Source organism: Vicia villosa, linkage group LG6 (assembly GCF_029867415.1).
Source record: "Vicia villosa cultivar HV-30 ecotype Madison, WI linkage group LG6, Vvil1.0, whole genome shotgun sequence".
Taxonomy (NCBI): domain Eukaryota; kingdom Viridiplantae; phylum Streptophyta; class Magnoliopsida; order Fabales; family Fabaceae; genus Vicia; species Vicia villosa.
The window spans coordinates 132997075-133014143 of record NC_081185.1 but is presented as its reverse complement, the minus strand read 5'-3'; the positions used below and the strand labels follow the sequence as shown (position 1 = coordinate 133014143).

General features: G+C 32.8%; 1 protein-coding gene across 2 annotated transcripts; it reads right to left on the bottom strand.

Annotated features, from left to right (window-relative positions):
* Positions 1 to 214: 214 nt before the first annotated feature.
* LOC131610058 (transcription factor PIF1-like) lies at positions 215 to 7007 on the bottom strand. 2 transcript variants are annotated; one of them, XM_058881926.1, is made up of 7 exons: positions 6878 to 7007; positions 6179 to 6767; positions 1692 to 1760; positions 1510 to 1575; positions 1074 to 1430; positions 772 to 826; positions 215 to 530 (listed from the first exon to the last, which is right to left on the bottom strand). In XM_058881926.1, exons 1-7 carry the CDS (start codon positions 6898 to 6900, stop codon positions 520 to 522), a joined length of 1170 nt encoding a protein of 389 aa, XP_058737909.1. In that variant the 5' UTR covers positions 6901 to 7007; the 3' UTR covers positions 215 to 519. The 2 variants fall into 2 exon arrangements, with proteins under 2 accessions (XP_058737909.1, XP_058737910.1); XM_058881927.1 differs by having other exon boundaries at positions 1074 to 1421.
* Positions 7008 to 17069: the final 10062 nt, after the last annotated feature.

Here is a 17069-nt window from a genome sequence, read left to right as displayed (position 1 = left end):
AACAAGTATTTTTGTTTTGTTATGCAGGTGATGGATGGAGATCGTTTCTTTTTAACAAAAATGTCAATGAGGGAAGACAAAAACATGAGAGAACTAAGTCACAATAATTTAATGATAACGGTGTAATACTATAGCGCATTCGGGACTTACAATAATACTATTAGTACATATAGCGAATTAGAGACTTACAATAATAATAGTAGTACATATAACATATTCGAGACTTACATTAATATTAGAAGTACATATAGCGTTTTTGTGACTTACAATAATACTCGTAATACATATAGCGTATTCGAGACTTACAATAACACTGGTAGTATATAGCGTATTCGGGACATACAACAAACTAAGTTACATATAGTGTGTTCGGGACTTACAATAATATATTTGAGACTTACAATAAACTAAGTTACATATAGCATATTCGAAACTTACAATAATACTATGAGTACCATTTTGATAGATGGAGGTAACAAATATGAAGCAACACCATATACGTAAGCAACTATCAAATAATCATTTATCTCCTGAAATAAATCAAGAAACAAATTGAGATATTTAGAAGAAACAAATTTTGATACCAAATTATAAGGATTCAGTACATATTTGAATTGAAGGTAAATTAGTTATGAAAAATAGTAGAGTAAATTGGTCATGAACACAGTAAGACACATATAAAAACCATTAAGACCCAAAATAATAAACCATTCTTTTATTTTCACATAAGTTAACCAAATTTGACAAAAATACTAACAAATAAGCATTTACCTGACTGGCGGCCACTTTCGAACTTGCTGACATTTGTTTGGTTCATTGCCCGATTCTACACATGAAAATGGATTCATAAAAATTTACATCATTGTGATCTTACTTTGGAAAAAACAAAGTTACAATGAAAACTTGCAAAATAAAAGTTTTCTTAATAGTTAAGTTAAAAGTGAAACCACGTTTTACACAATAATAACAGAGAAATTATGATTTTCAAATCCAATGGATCACATGTGCAAGAAGTTAATTCACACAATATTTAAAAAATTACTAATCTAAAATAGCATTAGAGGATAAAATACCTGCATTAATTGAGACTGCATCTGGTAGGCTCCCATGTACTGTTGATAAGGATCAGTAAAATTTGGGATACCTAGATGATTTGAATTATATGTTCCAACTGAGGTGGACATGTTATTATTTGCCGGATTTGTTGCTGGAATTATGAATGAACCAGGTGTAGAAACATGCGGCATGTGGAAAGAAGGCATAGAGAACCTTGGTCCGAAATTCAGAGACGAAGTAGAACTAGGAAACATATTGGGAAATGACATTACTGGCATGTTCATTCCCATACCAATTGGTGGCCGCATATACTGCTGGATTGCAGGAAACATCATAGATACCGTGCCATATCTCATGGACATCATCTGCATAAACTGTATTCTTTATTTAAGAATGAAACTATTATAGTGGCGTGACCGTTTTTAAAGATCAGAAATACATAGAGGAGTCTACCTGAACTTGTAACTGCAGTGACTTCGTGTATTGAATTGCCGCATCGAGCATAGACTCTTCATCAGACTATGAATAAATAGTAGGAGAAAGATTAGAAATAGAAATTAGAAAGGAAACAAAATCTTAAATCATGCCTCTTATATTATCAACAAAGAATTGAGAAATCTAAAAAGTTGGTTTACCTTATTATTAGACCGAGGTAGAAGTTGTTGCAAAACTCTCATCTTTTCATTAATTTCATTACGGCGCCTCTGGATGTAAGTCAAAGTGAAAACTTCAAGTTAAAATAAACGGCATAAAATACATGAACTCAAAGAAATATTTGTCCAGACAACAAACCCTCTCTCAGCAGTACGAGATTCAAAATCAACATCCTTTTAAAGCAAGACAAATAGAAATAAGAATATAATGAAATTAGTTTGAAGAAATTGGGGAAAACAATCATAGATAAAAAAAGAAGTTATGTTGTAAAATAAATGGTCATTACAGCTAAAAGTTATGTATGTATGCTCAGCTAAAAGCTTCTACTTAATTCAACTACGATGTTATTCTATCGATTCACATAAGGGCGTGAATTTTTTCACAAGCAAAACCAAGTACCATAATGCCTTTTCTAAGTGTTTCATACTTGCAGAACTTTTCCAATGAATAGAAAATGCATTCAGAGAACTTTAGACCGGCTAGGTGGCTCATTGCAGCATCATGACAGCCTATGTTAAAAGGTAGATGCACAATGCAAATTTCACAATGATCACGAGATCATGCAGCCAACTTTTTCAACCATATAAAACCTTCAGCCTACTACAAAATTAAAGTTCACCATACCAGCCAAGAGCAGTTCTCAAAATCTCATATTTGAGCAAGGAAAGAAAGGCAAGACCTTTCATTTTTGTACCTCACATATGTTTAGGGTTAAATATATTTTTAGTCCCTATAAAATTACTCAAAATGGTTTTTAGTCCCTAAAAAAATATTGACTTTTAGGGACTAATAGTCAATATTTTTTTTTATAAGGACTAAAAGTCAAAATTGAGATGTTTATAGGGACCAAAAATATATTTAACTCATTTGTTTATACAACCACTTGCGGAACCTCTAAAAAAAGTCGTGATCCCTATTAGTATTAGACACTAATACCGAGATTTATTATGATTATGTTTAATTTATTTATTTATTTATTTTTAAATTATTATTAGTATCGTTGTTTCGAACATTAACATCAACAACTTGTTGAGAGATTATGTTTAATAATTCATGGTGTTTGTGCTTCTTAATTCAACTCAATTTCTAAAATCAAATCAAATAAAGAGGGAACGAGTTAAATGTTTAACTTTGACGCTATAAATTTATATAAAATTTAAAGGTGAATTAGGCAAGAACTATTGCACGGTATTTTATAAATTATTATATTATTAAATGTTAATAAAATAATATATTTAATTGATTAAAAAATTAATTTAAAATTTAAGCGATATGATTAAAATTATACAACATAAATAATAAAAGAGTTATTTGAAGTAAATTTATAATTAAATATTTTCTTAACATGTTTTTTAATGTATGAATTACAAATATTTCTCTAACATGTTTTGTGTAAGAGTGACAAATATATATCTTGTGTTTTTTATATATTAATCAATGTCAAAGGTTTTTTTTAAAGAAATAATCAATGTTTTTTTAAAGTTTATAAAATATGTCAATGCTCATAGATGAATGTTATGAAAAAAAATAATTTATTTATTGTAAAATTATTATTTTTACTATATATAAAGTAGAAAAAAATATTAATTTTAACTAATTAATTTGTGACAATATTTGTCGTACATTGTAAAAACTTTTTAATTGATAATTTAGTGTATACATTTTTTGTAGAATATTTTGATAATAAATAATAATGAGTTGGATACATGTGTAGAATATTATACACGGTCCTTGCATTAATATTATTCTCTTTATTAATTAATGATAAACATATGTTTTCTCAACACTTTTGTAGACTCAATGAGTATTTTAGTGACTATTTTTCTAAAAAAAATTATGTGAAAAAATTAGTGATTGTTTTATAATTTTTTATTGACGATATTTAAAAATTACAAATATTAGCTAATTTTAATTCCAAATTTATTTTGTATTTGTTTTTATAATAAATTATAATAATTTTTTTATTTTTATATAAATAATATAAAAGATATTAAATTTAATTAATTAATGAAAAATATTTGTGTCATGCATTAAAGATAAATTAAAAGTAACACAAAAATGTATATAATTAAATGACCTATTAAATATAGAAAAAATATATTTTAAATATATAAACAAAGTTAATTCAATTATATAATCAAATAAAATAAAATAATTACCTATAAAAACTATAAAAAAAATTTTAAGTGATTTATTTTTAAATGGGTAACATGAAAAAATTGAGAAATAAGTTTATAATTTACATGATAGAATACTTTAGATTATTTTGTTGATAATATTAAAATTTATTAACTATAATTTATTAATTAATGATAAACATATGTTTTATCTACACTTTTGTAGACTCACTGAGTTTTTTAGTGACTATTTTTCTAAAAAAACATAATGTGAAAAAATTAGTGAGTGTTTTATAATTTTTGTACTAACAATATTTAGCAAATATTAATATTATCCAGTTTTATTTTGACATTTAATTATCTTGTATTTGTATTTATAATAAATTATTTTTATTTTTATATAGAAAATATAAAAAAATTAAATTAAATTAATTAATAAAAAATATTTGTCTCATGCATTAAAGATAAATTAAAAATAACACAATTATATATATATATATATATATATATATATATATATATATATATATAATTAAGTGACCTATTTAATATAGAAAAAGATATTTTAAATATATAAATAAAGTTAATTAAATTATATAATCAAATCAAATAAAATAATTATCTAAAAAAATTATAACATACGTGTCAAATATATAAAGGTTAATTTTGGTTTTTTGGTGGTAAGCTGTTTTCTTAAGTTTTATAGGTGATTTTAATTTGACATTTATCTTGTATTTGTTTTTATAATAATTTTTTTATATAATTTTTTTAAAATTTAATTAATTAATTAATGAAAAATATTTGTCTCAGCATTAAAGATAAATTAAAAATAAGACAATTAAATATATAATTAAATGACCTATTTAATAACGAAAAAATATTTTTTAAATATATAAATAAAGTTAATTCAATTCTATAATCAAATAAAATAAAATAAAATAATTACCTACAAAAACTATAACATACGTGTCAAAATTTTGGTATTTTTGGTGGTAAGCTGTTTTCTTAAGTTTTATAGGTGATTCACCAAAAATCTTAAGCTATTAGTGTATGAGTTTTTTTTCTTTTATATTCTAGATTTAAATGTTAAATATTCAAGATTAAATGTGAAAAAAAATTACACTTGAATTGAATTCAATTTGTTAAAATATATGCGCAAAAAAATTTTTAAACCATTTTTTAATAGAAAGGAGTATTATTCCTCTAAAAAAAATAAAAAGAGTATTATTCAAAAGAGTTTAACTTGGACGAGTTCAAAAGCTTCGGTTGCATTCAAGAAAAGGTGAAAAGGTGAAGAAACACAATATTAGAATTAAATTAAATTCTATTTGATTAGCTTTAATTTGGTGCATTTGGTTGATGAGAAATGCTATTATCTTTGAGAACGCTTCTTTAAGCTTCGAAACGCTAATCTCCAACATTTTGTTCTTCTCTTGGAGATGGTTAGGTGGTAGTGATCCTATTTCTAGGATCTCTTTTATGATTGGTATAAATTATCTCTAAACTGTTTCAACTCTCTGTAAAGTTTTTGTTGTAAGGGTTGCACCCCTAATGCGATATCTTATAAAATTGCTTATTAAAAAGAAACTACAAAATAATATGGTAAAGGCAATTGGTGGCATAATCATCATTTTGTTAATATGTATGCAAAAATTTAAACAATTTTTTAATAGAGGAGTATTATTCAACTTTAAAAATGATATGATATGGTAAAGGCAATTGGTGGCACAACTATAATTTTGTTAATATGTATGCAAAAATTTAAACAATTTTTTAATAAAGAACTATTCAACTTTAATAATGATATGGTAAAGGCAATTGGTGGCACAATTATCAAAACCTTTGTTAATATGTATGCAAAAAATTTAAACAATTTTCGAACAGAGGGAGTATTATGCATGTCCTACCATACGTCCGTGAAAAAGCATATTAAATTTTACCGTACACGCGGCGTAGCAATATCATGCGGCAACAAGATGTATGGCTTGTTAGGTGAATGCTGAATACCATTACAATTTAACTTTATGTGAACAGTGTTTTAAAAACGGGTGGCGTTCTAAAAATTTCGTAATAATAAGACGTAACGTAACATAACATTTATTAAAGACTTTTACGATTTCGATCTATGGGTGTATTGCAACACTAAATTGCAATCATCGACACTGTGAATTAATTACGATATTTTTTTAATATAAAAAACAATACTAACTGTATCAATATACTTGTCAAAACTTTTTTGTCGGGTCCGTTTTGCATTACGATGACAGCTCAGAGGTATTTGCAACTGGAAATACTGAAAATGATGTCACAGAGTAAAAATAACCTAAACAGTGCTGAGTTAACTCACTCACCTTCCTTTGATGGTTCCATTCCTCCGCGTCACTTCCCCTCCGAACGGGTTGTTCCTCATCGCTACTCCAATCACTCCAACCATCAGTTTCTTCAGACATTGTCGAAGGTGCCGTCAAGCAGCTTTCTTCTCCCTCTGTTTCGGATACCGCCATTGGCATCACAGATGATGAATCAGAAGAATCTACTAATGATTCTGTATCAGTTAACGGTTCAGATTCAGCTGGTTCCGACTCCGATTCAGCTGGTTCCGATTCCGATTCAGCTGGTTCTGGTTCAGCTGGTTCTGGTTCAGCGGGTTCTGGTTCAGCTCTAACGCCTTGCCTAGCAAAGAATGCGAAGTTCGGAGGCACCGGCTCAGACCTCATTGGTGGACCTTGCATGGTAGCGTTAGCATAATGCTGCACCGAAGCCATTTCTCCTTCATGCATGAAGAGATATTGATTCTCCCTCGGCAATGAAGTACTTCCGCCGCGAGTGGAGTCGTCGGAGTTTCTCACCGGCTGTGGTTGGTTGACATTACGGTGGTTTTGATTCTGTGTGACAACTCGACCGTTTTGCCATTGCAGCTCCATGATATCATCACCTGCACTGCTTCAATTTTCATAACTCTTTGGTCAGTTAAATATTTTAAAATAATAATAATAATAATAATAATAAATAATATAATGCAGAGAAAAAAAAATGAAGTGAGAAGTTACATGAAGGGTTTCCTAGGATCCATTTGCGAAAGAAAGTTCAGTTCAGAATGAGGAGTGAGTTATTGTAGAAATTTTACAGTGAAGTTGGGTTTTGAAGTTGCATAATATAATGAGAACAAGATGGTTTTAGGGTACACCAGTCACGTGATTGGATTTTCTGAGCCATGTGCATGGTCGTTATTTCATTTAATTCAATTTTAATAAAATAAAAATTAATTATTTGAAATGAAAAAAAATTTAGAAAAAGAAATGAAAGCAAATAAAAAAAGACAACAGAGCAGCACCACCTTACATAATTTGCTAAGTAATTTTATGGAAAGTTCAAAATAAGATAATATTTAATTCTTTTTAGTAAAAGTAGGTGTAAAACAATTTTTTCATTTTATATTCAACTTTTAAAATTTTAAGAACTTCTTTAACTTGGATTGTAGTAACATCCCCTCATTCTAAATTTTACTTAAAAAGAAGAAGAAAAATAAACATTAACGAAAGAATCTGGCGTGACTAATGGCATGGCTAACTTGATTCCCTGCTGGTATGGTTATCCTTTAATGTATACTTCATCATGTCTCAATTGAAAACATCTGAATCATAACATTTATTTATTCATTTAGCTTTTTGAAATTTTTTCACATAGAGTATATTATTTCTTTTGTTTAATAGTTTAATAATTTAAATTTAAATTTTTTAAAATAAATAATATCACATTTTCAAAATATCTTCTATAATTGAATGTTTGTAGATGGTTACTAGTTTGATTTGACGAAATTAGACATAGTTTATATGAAAATAAAAAATTGTATTTTATTATAATAAACGAGAATGAAACATTTAAAAAAAAAACCCTTTAAAATTAAAATAGAATAAAATATTATTTTTTACCTATTATCAATATAACTCGTATGAGTAATACTAGTAATATAATTCCTATGACTAATACTAGTAATATAATTCCTATGACTAATATTGGTAATATTAAAACTAAAGAAGTTCACAAATAAGTGATGTATTTTTTTATCTTAAATTTGTTTGATTGATATATGTTGTCACCGTAAAGAACTTTTATTATCAATTAGTTCTAATAAACAAAATATTATTTATATTTGATTTTAATTATAACTACTTTTAAAATCATATTCGTGTATGAAGATGTGTGTATACCTTTTTATTTACAAAATTATTATATATGTTTTTCTTTTGAAAAAAATACTTTGAAATAAATACATGTTTTTAATGTGATTTGCATAGGTGAATTCAAGCAAAACTAATGATTAAACAAATATTAAGCCTACGTGTAATAGAGTGGAACACATGGCATTTTGTTTAATTAATTTCACTCCACTTGTGCTTTTAGTGTAATTTATTTTATTTATCCCTATTGTAAAAATTAGGGTTAGTTTTCCCGGTTTCAAATTGGACTGTGAAGCAGAAGAACATTGGGACGGAGGGAATAACGCTGCTCATGTAACATATGCTCACGGAATGACAACGGATACAATGCTGGTGGTGAACGAGAACGAGCTCGAAGACATTGAAACATAGGATGTCTGAGGGAAGTCATCAGGGCCGGATTTGGGCTAGATTTGGGCCTGTGCAGTCTGGCCTACTGCACAGGGCCTCAAAAAATCCAGGGCCTCAAATTTTTATTTTATGTTAAGTGAGTAGATCCAGCCCAATCAATTAATAATTTTAAAAAGAAATAGTAGGTCAAGCCCAGTCCATAAAATACACTGCAAGCATTCGTTTTATATAGAATAATATAATATGTTGTTGTCTGTTAGGCTATGCATCGTACGTACGTGTGGTCACGATATTTGTCATTTTGTGAAGTGAAAGAAAGCCTTAAAAAATCTTCACATATATAACATAGAATGATTAAAGCTACTTTCTAAATTGCCAGGTTCATCAGTTTTTTAATTTTTTAATTAGTTGTACAAATTTTACTTTTTTATTATTATTATTATTATTATTATTATTATTATTATTATTATTATTATTATTTTATTATTATTATTATTAATATTATTATTATTATTTGTACAAGTTTTAGTGTTTTTTCATTGTTAATTTACTATAAGTTATATATTCGTGTAATATTAAGTCTTTCATATATATATATATAATTCATAAAAACTTTTTTTTCATAATTTAAATAGATAATACTTTTATTTATATTTTTTTTATTAAAGGGCCATTTTTAAAATTAGAACAGGGCCTCCAAATTGTTTGAGACGGCCCTGGAAGTCATATGTTACCTTCATTTTCTTCGTCCTCCTTGGTTTCTATTTTTAGGTTTTACTTTTTATCTGAAACTTTATACACAGGAAATGCAACACTTTAACGTTACTTTTCACCATGGGGATAAATTTATAATGTTAAACCAAAACGAGATAATCTACAGGGGTGATTCGACTGTGTCTGGGTTACACATTGAGAACTAGACAATGGAGAGTGTTGATAAGTTGGTGAATAGGTGGGGGTATAAGGAAGGGTGTTACAGGTTATGGACTAAAGTTTTGGAAATTGAGGAGGGTTTTATTCAGATAAGAAAAGATGATGATGATGCATACGATTTTGCATCATATTTTTGTGCAACGGGTATTGATGCAGATATCTTTGTGGAACATGATGTTGAAAACATAAAACTTGGAGTAAGCGAACCTAATTGTGTGAATCGGGTGATTGATGTGGAAGACTTAGCAGAAGAGGTGGTTGAATGATTTGATGATAGTGAAGATGACATAACTACTACTCTTTTAGATGGATTTGAGGGCATTAATGTAACATTGTCAATAAGAAAAGAGGGGGGTAGTTGTTGGACTTTTGGGTACGCCCAGTAAGAAAGGTGATGAAGATGCTTATTATAGTGATGAACTGGACTCTTCAGATCCATATGATTCTTGTGATGAGAAAAGGCCCAAGTGTGAGAAGTATAGAAAAGAGCACCTCAACAAGGATTATAAATTTAAGTGAGGCATGAAATTTAATTCTCTTGTTGACTTTAGGGAGGCAATAAGTGAGTGGTTGGATCTAAATGGAAGGGAAATTACATTTATGAAAAATGAGAATTATAGGGTAAAGGTAAAGTGCAAGGCTAAATGTGGGTTTTTAGTGTTATGTTCTAAAGTGGGCCACAATCACACTTTTGCTATAAAAACACTAGTAGATACCCACACTTGTGCTAGGGTTTTAAACAACATATCTGCAAACTCAAAGTGGGTGGCTAAGCCTGTGGTCAAGAGAATGCAAACATGTGAAACAGTCATTATTTAGGATATCATGCAAGACATTAGGCATAATTTTTCTGTAGGTATTATTGTTGCAAGAGTATGAAAGGCTAAATTGATGGTAAAGAAGATAATTGAAGGTGATGCTGATAAGCAATATGCTTCTATGTGGATGTATGCAACTGAATTAAGAATGGTTAATAGTGGTAACACTGTGAATATAAATATGGCAAGACCAAGTCCATCCATCCAACCAAGGTTTGGCTCATTTTATTTTTGTTTTGATAGTTGTAAGAAAGGTTTTATAAATGGATTTGGCCATTTGTAGGGGTTGATGGATGTCACCTGAAAACCTAGTATGGTGGGCAACTACTAATTGTAGTGGGAAGGGATCCCAATGATCAATACTTCTCTTTAGCATTTGGTGTGGTTAAAACTAAAACAAAGGAGAGTTGGAGATGGTTCATCCAATTCTTGATGGAAGATATTGGACAAGAGAGAAGATATGTGTTTATCTCTGATAAATAAAAGGTATTGCCTATTGGTGTTTTGCTTATTGGTGTTTTACTTATTGGTACTTTATTTACTAGTGCTTTACTTTTTGTTTCATGGACTAGTTATCCTGTTTGAGGAAATGTTTAACATAGAGGTTGGATAATAAATTGGCTGCCAACTTGGTCTACGGATGAGAAATTCCAGGTTACACATAGTTTCAACACGCAAGAATTTATTGTTGATATAGAAAAAAGATCATGTAGTTGTAACTTTTGGGAGTTGGTAGGAATTCCTTGTAGGCGTGATGTAGCTGCTTCAAGTTACAGGAAACAAATACCTAATGACTTTGTTGATGAGTGCTACAAAAGAGAAAAGTATACAGTTTGTTATGGCTACTCTGTGTCACCTATCAATGGGTAGTATATGTGGCCAGATGTCCAAGTGGATGAGTTACAACCCCCATCATACAAACAAGGACCTGGTAGACCAAGAAAGGTAAGGATACGAGAAAGTGGTGAGGAAGGTGCAAGGAAGAGAATACCTGGGGTTGCCTATAAGTACACCAAATGTGATACGTTTGGCCATTATGCATCGATATGTAAGAGCTTGGGCACAGGACCCTACTTCACTAAAAAGAAAGGTATTATGTGTTGTGTTTATTTATTGATATGCATGCATGTTACCTGAATTTGGACTTTGGCTAATTGAGATTGTATTTTGACTGTGTAGAGAAATGTTAAAGCAGAGAAAAAACCATAAGTCGGAGATTCTCAACCAACATTTGTCATGCTAACTGTGGAGCCAAGTGACAATCCAACTGCTGTAGAGTCTCAACCAACATCTACCGTACCAACTGTGGAGACAACTCAAAACATTCCTGATATGGTGCAAAGTCAGATTGAATCTTGTGTTGTAGACACAAGTCATCCACAAGCCAAAAAAAAGGAAAGCAAAGTTACCAGTCCCTGCATCAATGAGGTGGAGTGAAAAAGTAAAGTTGAGCTGGTTTAAGAAGCCAATTATAGGCCCAGGATCAAGTGACCAACCAATTACATTACCATAACCTGAAAAAACAACAAGTACTCACGAGTCTAAACTTGGAGTGTCCACTAGGTCTTTGAAGTCTTGGAAGAAGAAAAAAAAGCAGAGATTAAGTAGTTGTTGTCGCTACCGCGAAAATTAACAAAGTCGCCACTAACATATTTATCCTGAAAAGGAAGGGAATGCCAGCAAACCACAAAACAAAACAACGGTCTCACGACCAGAGAAAAAGGGTAAGGGAGTCGGTTACGCGAGGGGAAGGTGTTAGCACCCCACGCGCCCATCGTACTCGATGGTATCCACGCTTATGTCTAAACCTATGGGTGTGTAACAAATCTACGCTAATCTGGACTAAAATGAATGCAGAATGTAGGGAAAAGAAAGGATTGTGCTCGCACGGGCCCTACCCCGCTGCCTACGTATCTGTTTTGCAGAATCAGAGCTACCGTAGCTCGGCTAACTAATTTCTGTTTGTTTTGTGTTTTTTAAGTGAACGAGTTACATTCACACTCCGCTGCTCAACCTTTGGAGACTTATGCCTGGGAATGGAAAGGAAATAACAAGTTCTTAAGAAAAGAAAATCAAAGAGTGTGGTTTGTGTTTTAAACAATGCATGAGGAAAACCTAAGCTAAGGGGGAAAGCTTGCTACCTAATGTTATCATACAAAGGGTACAAGTCTAAACTAAACTAACAACCTACGAGGGAAAAGGCGAAAGCACACAATGAGCACACAAACGAGCATCCGCTCGTAAAGCAAACAAACCAACGGTACTGACCGAATGGTAGAAAAGCGGTCCCGCCATAGCCAAGGGGAGCAGCTCAACCCAAGTCAACCAAGCATTAGACCTCGTGAAAATGATCGGGCCATAGACAAGAGGGCGGACCCCTCTCAGCAACCAAGCCGTCACGGATCGTAAAGGAAAACGGTGCATGCGTACACCGAGCATCAACGTCGAGCAACGCGAGCTATAAGAAAGGCGGGGGTCCGATTGCATGAACCATTTTCCTGACATACTCGATAACAAGATCTTGTGCAGGTTCAGAAGCGAGCAACGCGTAGCGTGCGCTTACTGAACAGACTCGATGAGACTAGGCGGGGGTTGATTGCTAACCCTTTCCGCATGCCTTCCATGAGGACTTAACGGAGTGCCATATAGGACTTATTACACCGTGACTCCCTGCCGCAAAGCACAAATATAAACACACCAACAAAAATAGAGCCTCTTTCGAGGGCTTGGCCAGATGAATGTCTAGGTCCTACTTCTCATGTTAAAGGATGATGCAGAAAGCGGTAAAAGGGACCAGGAGACAATACCGAACGGATAGCAAATCCGCAATGAGCTAGCAAGCGCAAGCAGAGAAATCCAGAATACTTCGCGTAAGCCATCATCAAGCACAACGAGTCAGAAAGCGTCGTCGTGAAAGCCATCATCAAGCAAAGTTACAAGCAACATGTGGCATGCGTCGAGCATAACCACACGAGCAACCTGCAAGAGAACACAAGCCAGACAATACAGAGATATACATCTCAATGAATGAGAGATCAGATGAATCGTATCGGGAATAAGTTCGTGTCCCACAAATAAAGTGGAACACGACGCATATCAATCGCACCGGAAGCGAATTCGTGTCCCACAAATAAAGTGGAACACGAAGCAAGTCGAATCTCAATCGAAGGCTCTCTCGAAGTACCTCGCACATCTCAGCAAACGCATCAGTAATAACAAGGAAGCATGCACCGACCATAATAGAAATTAAATTCTAAGTAAATCCTAAACAAAAATCTAACAAGATTAAATTGTTTTTTATGGCATTTTTATCTAAGAATAAGAACAAAACTATATAACAAAGCAATTAAATTCTAACAAGGAAAACATGTTTTTAAGATATTTTCATCTAAAAGGAATAGAACAAAACTATCTACAAAACATCTAATTCTAACAAGGAAAAAGTATTTTTTATCACTTAGAACAAATATAGAAAACAAACATCTGATTCTAACTAGAAAAGAATACATGTTTTTATTATTTTTTTATCAACCAAAAAATTAGCAAAACTCAATGATTCTATATTCTATTATCATGTCAAAATCTAACAAAAATATCATTATTTACATACATTTTTATTATCTAAAAGAAATAGGAAACAAACTAGTTAGAACAACTAAATCTAATATATAAACTATGCACACAGGGGGGTTTAATGTTGAAATCATGGTGTAGGTAGTAAACAGGCGCAGGGCCCAGGGAGACAAGCCCAAACAGTTTTTTTTGTATTGTTCTCTTTCAGAAATGGCAAAAAAAATGAGTGTGAGGTTGGGCTCTAATGGGAGGTAAGCATCAGCAATTTCGTTTTGGGCCAAGGTATTATTGATAATCCAATGATGATCCAAATTATTATTCAGATTTTGATTCAATTCAAAGGTTAATTAATTATATCAAACCAAAATCAATTCAACATTAATCCTAATGCTAAACAATTAACACGTAAAAGAGATTTAGGGTTACGTGTTGTAGCCTTTGGAGTTCATCTGCAGAAGCTCACTCCCTCTCCTCATTCATGCGAACGAACACCGCCGCTTTCCTCTCGCGACGGCGCGCCGGCTTCACCTTCTCCGATCAGACCCTCGCCCTTTCCGATTGTTCTCTCTTCCTATCATACCAACCGGAGACAAATCTAATGCCTCTTTCAATTTGATGAAGATGAAGCGAAGTCCGGATGCTGTTCGAGAGCTCAGGTAAGGTTCGTCTGTTCCTCTTCGATCTACTCCCTCTTTCTTCCGTGAATTCATCTTCTCCTCTTCTGATTCAATTTTCTTCTCTGCGTTATTGATGATTCAGCCGCGGTGTTGTTGTTGTAGGTGAAAGCAAATTGAAGGTCTCGCGATGTTGTTTGAAAACGATGAAGATGATGATGAACGTTGTTGTAACGTGACGATGATGCGAAGTTGCAGAGTCGTTCTTGAATATTCACGGATTGATGTTGTAGTTGGTTGAAGATGAGGTTCTGATTGATTACGCTTTTTCTGTTACGTGTGATGAATGAATCGTGAGTGTAGATTGAAGAGATCAAGAGGCTCGGTTATGGTGTTGAGTTTGTGAAGAAGATTGAAGGAGCGTTCCAAGTTTGTTACAGGTTGTTACATTTTCCTTTTTCTTCTTTTTCGGATTCTTTTTCTTTTCGTTCCTGCGTTTTTCTGTGAAGGCGTGACGATGCTGAATTTGTTGTTCACAGTGACGAGGATGATGGATTTGAGTCAGAGAGGAAAGAATGATGGATGTTGATGAATGAAGAAGATGATTATGGAGCGATGATTATGGTGAAGAAGAATATTTAATCGAGAGAGGGAATTCAGAGAATTTCTGTTAGAGTTTGTTACATTCTTCCTTTCTGATTTCTGTTATGATAGTCTTTTTTGGTTTCTTGTGGTAGAGGATGATGAAGATACCCGAAAAAGAATTGTGTTCTCAGAATTGTGAGGTGAAGTGTGAAGGATTCTGGATCGAGTGAGAGAGAGTTCTGAGAGAGAGGTGAAGTTTGTTATTGATTCGGTTCTGTTATGAGATTGAATGGAGAGAGCGATAAAATTGAAGAGTGTTGATTATAGATGAATGAGAGAGTGAAGGTTGGTTTTATTGGAAGTGCAAGCAGGTTTTGAGGTGTGGCTGTTTGATTGAACTTAGCTGCGGAATTGGTTCGGGATCGTTTTCTTATGCAGTAAGGTGCTGCTTTGTTAATGAATGACCGACTCGGTTTTATGAATGCTAGCTTGGTGTCATGGTCTCTTGCAGAATTCTGCTTTGTTGTAATTTATGTAATGAATCATGATGAATTGTATATTTGAACATGGACTTGGAATATTTGTAATGGAAATGCTTGATTGTAATTTGGGCTTTGGTTCATGGACCTTGATTTGCATAATTTTTGTAATGGTTTTTGTATGGAATTGGTTTTGGAAATAACAATGAACAAAATCCTTTTTTCTCCAAATGCATTTTGAATGAACATTATAAGGAATTTTTGATCTTGTAGATTGCATACCAATCAAACCAAAGCGAATTAATTTTCCATCTCAGCACACCTTAAAAAAATCTCAATCCAATCTTTGAATTATAACAAACCCAAAACCTCACTTGAATGAACTTCACTTCACCGAGATCATAATTCAATCAATGTACCAAATTACTTGCATTAAAAGCAACGAACAACAACTTTGATCGCCGTTTCACTTTTTATGCCATAATTCGCATTCGACTGCAATCCAACGTGACAATATTGCCTTAAGGAATCCTTGAAGAAGATAGCAATTGAAGCACATAAGAACACCTTGGCATGAAATCCAATGAATCTCAGTGAATTAACGATCGCACACATCATGCATAAGAAACTCTTTATAATTTTCCTTTTGATTTTTGAACAACGAAATAAACGCCATTCACAACTTATAGCACGGAGAAAGAGGGCAAATTTTGGGGTGCAACAGCTGCCCCTATTCAAACTTCTTGAACTTGACGAGTGAGAAACGAAAGTTTAGAACCGTTGAGGTGGAAGGAGATTGAATATCAGAATGAACTCGAAAATTTGCACTCTTGATCAATAGAAGATTCCATCTTGCAATAAGAAGGAATGTACCACCCCGCAAGCAGGGAGAAAAAACTTCAATTGACCTGGATAATTAAGTAGCTCCAACTTGCGATAAGAAGGAACAGGCAACCCCACAGGCAGGGGGAAAAACTTCAATTGATCTGGGCATCAAGAGAAGGAACATCTCGACTGATCTGGGCATCAGGCGTAGCAGATGTCTTCCGAACAGGAATCGGGGATAGATGTCTAAGTCGATCTGGGAATCGAAAGGAGATATTCCGGTTGATCTGGGCATCAACGGGTAGTAAGTATCTCTGGTCTGGGTACCAAGGCGACATCTCCATCTGATGCAATTAAATCATCAGGCAGATATTCCAACTGATCTGGGTATCAGCGGCTTGCTCCTTCGTAAGATCGACGAGATCCGGAGGCGGTTCCCTCAACTGAAAGTCTGGTTTATCAGGAATAGGAACAATATCTCTTCCGAACTGTGTACGCCGGGAAAGGAAGTCTTTGAACTGATCTAGGCTCGATGCTAGAAAATAAGTAAAACAATCCTCTTCTGAATGACAAAGTCAATCAGGCAGATATCTCCATCTGATCTGGGTATCAGTGGCTTGCTCCTTCGTAAGATCGACGAGATCTGGAGGCGGTTCCCTCAACTGAAAGTCTGATTTATCAGGAATAGGAACGGATATCTCTTCCGAACTGTGTACGCCGGGAAAGGAAGTCTTTAACTGATCTAGGCTCGATGCTAGAAAATAAGTAGAACAATCCTCTTCTGAATGACAAAGTCAATCAGGCAGATATCTCCATCTGATCTGGGTATCAGTGGCTTGCTCCT